This window comes from Condylura cristata, unplaced genomic scaffold (genome assembly GCF_000260355.1).
Source record: "Condylura cristata isolate star-nosed mole 26May11 unplaced genomic scaffold, ConCri1.0 scaffold00015, whole genome shotgun sequence".
NCBI lineage: Eukaryota > Metazoa > Chordata > Mammalia > Eulipotyphla > Talpidae > Condylura > Condylura cristata.
In genome coordinates, this window is record NW_004567116.1 from 1,736,504 (window position 1) to 1,740,655 (window position 4,152).

The 4,152-nt window shown below is 61.9% G+C and overlaps 1 protein-coding gene across 1 annotated transcript; it reads left to right on the forward strand.

The window, feature by feature from the left end:
* Positions 1 to 22: 22 nt before the first annotated feature.
* LOC101637379 (chromosome unknown open reading frame, human C11orf68) lies at positions 23 to 1,717 on the forward strand. The gene is made up of 2 exons (XM_004682610.2): positions 23 to 170; positions 378 to 1,717. Exon 2 carries the CDS (start codon positions 379 to 381, stop codon positions 1,132 to 1,134), a length of 756 nt encoding a protein of 251 aa, XP_004682667.1. The 5' UTR covers positions 23 to 170; position 378; the 3' UTR covers positions 1,135 to 1,717.
* Positions 1,718 to 4,152: the final 2,435 nt, after the last annotated feature.

Consider the following 4,152-nt stretch of genomic DNA (forward strand, 5'->3'; position numbering starts at 1 on the left):
TGGCTTGGTGCTGCTGCCTGGCTTCCCTCCATTGAACCCCGGCGCCCGGGATACCTGCCAGTCACTGGCAGGCTGGAGGCAGGACTCGCCGATTTACATTTTGGCCCTGTCCCTCTCTCCGGTCGTGACCTTGGATAAGTTCCTTTCTCGGAGCCACGGTTTTCTCCTCTGTAAGTCAGGGGTGATAGTAATGACATTAGCATCTACCCTTATGTCGCCTTTTTCCACCCCGGGCGTCCTCCTTGTAAAGAAGCAACTGAGGCATGGTGGCATTAAATCTTGCCCCAGGCTGCACATTTTAGCGTAGGGCCTGGCACCCACTAGGGTCCAGGATGCTGTAGATCTGGACTGGCCCTAACTGGGTTCCCTCACGACAGGATGGAGCCGGGTGAAGAGCTGGAGGAGGAGGACTCTCCAGGTGGCAGAGAGGATGGCTTCACTGCCGAGCACCTGGCTGCAGAAGCCATGGCAGCTGACATGGACCCCTGGCTGGTGTTTGATGCCCGCACCACACCTGCTACGGAGCTGGATGCCTGGTTGGCCAAGTACCCACCATCCCAAGTTACCCGCTATGGGGACCCCAGCTCCCCTAACTCCGAACCCGTGGGCTGGATTGCAGCCTACGGGCAGGGCTATGTCCCCAACTCGGGCGACGTGCAGGGCCTGCAGGCAGCCTGGGAGGCTCTTCAAATCAGCGGGCGGCCTGTCACGCCGGGTACCCTGCGCCAGCTGGCCATCACCCACCACGTGCTCTCCGGCAAGTGGCTGATGCACCTGGCCCCTGGCTTCAAGCTGGACCACGCCTGGGCTGGCATTGCACGGGCCGTGGTTGAGGGCCGGCTTCAGGTGGCCAAGGTGAGCCCACGGGCCAAGGAAGGTGGGCGCCAGGTCATCTGTGTTTACACAGATGACTTCACGGACCGCTTGGATGTACTGGAGGCGGATGCGGCCATCCGTGCAGCGGGCATTAAGTGCCTGCTCACCTACAAGCCTGACGTCTACACCTACCTGGGCATCTACCGCGCCAACCGCTGGCACCTCTGCCCCACGCTGTATGAGAGCCGTTTCCAGCTCGGGGGCAGTGCTCGTGGCTCCCGTGTGCTGGACCGCGCCAACAATGTGGAACTAACCTAGTGGGGCTCCTGGGGAGACCGCCCTCTGCACATCCTGCTAGGGATCAGTCCTCTGGTCTTCCTCCTCCTCACCCCAAGGAGGCCAAGCCCACCCCAGCTCTGAGGACGAGGTCACTTGGGAACTGCCCGCATCTTTGATCCCCTTGAACTTCTTTTCGGGGCTGACTCGAATCTCCACCAGCTGGAGGCTCTGGCGCCCTGACGGCTGAACCTCAGCATCTCTTCGCCACTGCTCCCCTCTGCCAGCGAGGACCACGGGCTGGGTACCAACACCCAGGAGGACAGCCTTGCTGGCCTCCATCCCCTCCTGCACCCTCCCCTTCTTTTCCTCCTCCCTACAAGGAGAAAACTTAGTTCTTCCGGCCTCTCCTTGGAGCCTTCACAGTCCAGGGCAGAGGCCCTGCAGACCTGAGCATGCCACTTGGGGGGCTGCGGGGGGGCTGCAGTTGTGCCCACTCAACACCTAGCAGAGAGGGGTGCCAGGGCCCTGGACATGGCGCCTGCCCCCTCAAAGCCTGCTCCACCTTCCTTCCTCGGCTACCTTGTGTGCCTGCTCCTGGCATTCCAATAAAGCCCAGCTCGGGTCTGTCTGGAGTTTTTTTTAAATACCCTACTGATGGAGACTTGCTTGGGCTGCTGGAGAGGGACCGGCTGGGAGAGACTGCCTCTGCCTGGGCTGGGTCTCTGTTGCCACCCCCGGTAATAAGTTATATCTCAGTGCCAGGCTGGGAGCTTCTCAGAGCCTCTGCAAAGACACCTTCACTGTCCTCCACCCCAAGAATCGGAATCAGCTTGTAAGTGATTTCCCATAAACCCAGAGGGCTGGGCTGGCCAAGTCGGAGGGGCCGCTGTCGTCCACAGGGGTGGTTGTGCCTGTCAAGAAAGGCACCGTCTTGGTCCTAGCGGCTCTGGGCCAGGCCGGCAGCCTGGTGAGCAGAGGGTGGGCCAGACCCCAGCAGCCTAGTGTGGGTGTCCTTGTGCAGTGAACAGCCTGCACAACCTCACATCCTAGAAGAAGCCCGTCACGCTCACCTTCCCCACCTGCCTGCCACGGGGCCGCTGCAAGGTTGGCAGCACGCTTCCACAGACACTTGTTCTCAGAGGCCGTAGCATGGCGAAGGCCATTCTGTGGTGGAGGGGAGCCCCTTGGGGTCCTCAGTGAGTCAGGTGGAGCCAGGACTTGCACCCTGGCCCCTGCCACCCCTCATGTTCAGCGTGGCCCCTGGCCCTGCACCTAGCAGCTTTCACAGCCCACGGCATGTTCACATGGGGTCTTTTGAAAAAAGACTTATTGGGCCCTCCCTGGTGGCGCAGCGGGTTAAAGCACAGCACTAAGAAGCTAAAGCCGCTTCCGCATGAGTTCGAGCCCCGCCTGCCCCGGAGGTGACCACATGGCGTGGCAGACCTCTCCTGGCCCGCCCGCTGCTCCCCTCAGCAGTGTGCTTCGTCGATCTGCCTGTTCTGCTCCCCGCTCTGTCTCTGGTGAAGCCTCTCACCCTCTGCATCTCTGACCTGTACCCCAGTTCTGTACTAGTAAAAAAAGAAAAAGATTTATTTATGCATACAAGAGCTGGGAGGTGTGGGGGGGTGGTGAGAAGATTCACCAGACACAGTGGGGAGCAGAACAGGCAGATCTACTGAAACACACTGCTGAGGGGAGCAGTGGGGAGACAGGAGAGGGCTGCTGCGCCACATGGGTCACCTCCCTGGCTGGGGATTGTGGCAGTGGCTGCGGACAGACAGCTTCATAGTGCTGAGACTTAGCCCTGCGCCCCCACAGAGGCCCCTCAGGATCTTGCTGAGACACCCCACTCGTTCTGAAGCTGCTGCCATCTCTGGATCTGACTTGGCTCCCCACCTCTGGGCCTGACCCTGGTGGGCGGCTGGGGTGTCTGGCAGGGAGCCCCTTGGGACACTGCTCTCGTGCCGTGCGTGTGCTGACTAAGTCTCCAGCCGCCTCACCAAATTGGAATTTGGAGCAGGAGAGCGGAGATGCCGCTGGGCTGATTGAGTGGAAGTGGGTGAGTCATGGGGTGCTGGCTCAGCCCCCTCCCCACCCCCAGCCCTCCCAGACTTTCCTGGGGCTGAGTCCCCCTCAGCCCAGCCCTGGGAAGTCCCCACATTTACTGGTCTCAGGTTGGGAACCTGGGTGGCCGCCCTCAGACCATCAGCACTTTGCTGTTGACCAAAGTGGGCCACAGCTTGGGGGGTACTCTGGTCAGGCCCTCCTGGTGCCCCCAAGCTGCCCAAATGGTGTCCACACCATCTGGTTCTCAATAACTAAGCAGTTTCCACACATCCGTCTCTGGCTCATTCCTCTCAAGCCATCACACCCCGCCTCCTCGTCCCTCTCCACATCCGGCTCCCTGAATCTCTCCTCTCAAAGCCCTGCTGTGGCCTCCACAGCCTGCCACATAATCTCTCCTGAGCCTGCCCACCTGGGCCCCTCCCCCCGCCAGCTGCCCCAGCTTCCCTCTGGCACCCCTCTCTGCTCACCTTCACCCCACTGGCACCCACTCAGCCCTTCTTTCGCCCCCCCGCCCCGGGGCTGCAGCCCTGAGCCCCAGCCTGTTCTGCTCCGCATCCGCCTGGCCACAGGGACAGGAGGTCACCTAGGATCCCTTGGCTGACATCGCTCTGGCCCCTGAGCCACACACCAGGCTGTGCACGTGGTGACAGCAGGACAGGCCTCGGAATCTTGGCGCTGTCCCCGGAGGCCGGCGCTGCGCAGCCAGATGGGAGAACGAGCCCGTGACTCAAGCCCAGCGGACACCTGCCCCCGGCGCACCTCCCCTCTGCTCCCAGGACCCCGAGCTACCTGGGGGCTTCCTGCACACGGGCTGGCCTTTCTCCCTTCCTCACCTTGCTGGAGAGAGGCAGGGCCAGGAGAGGCCGCTGTCCCAGCTAGGTGGGCCTGCCCCTCACCTCTGCCTGGCTCGCTCCCTGTCTCACACCCACCTGCTCAGCCTTCCCCCTCAGAGGTTTTCCGTTTTCCTGCTCCAGCTGTGGACAGCCGCTG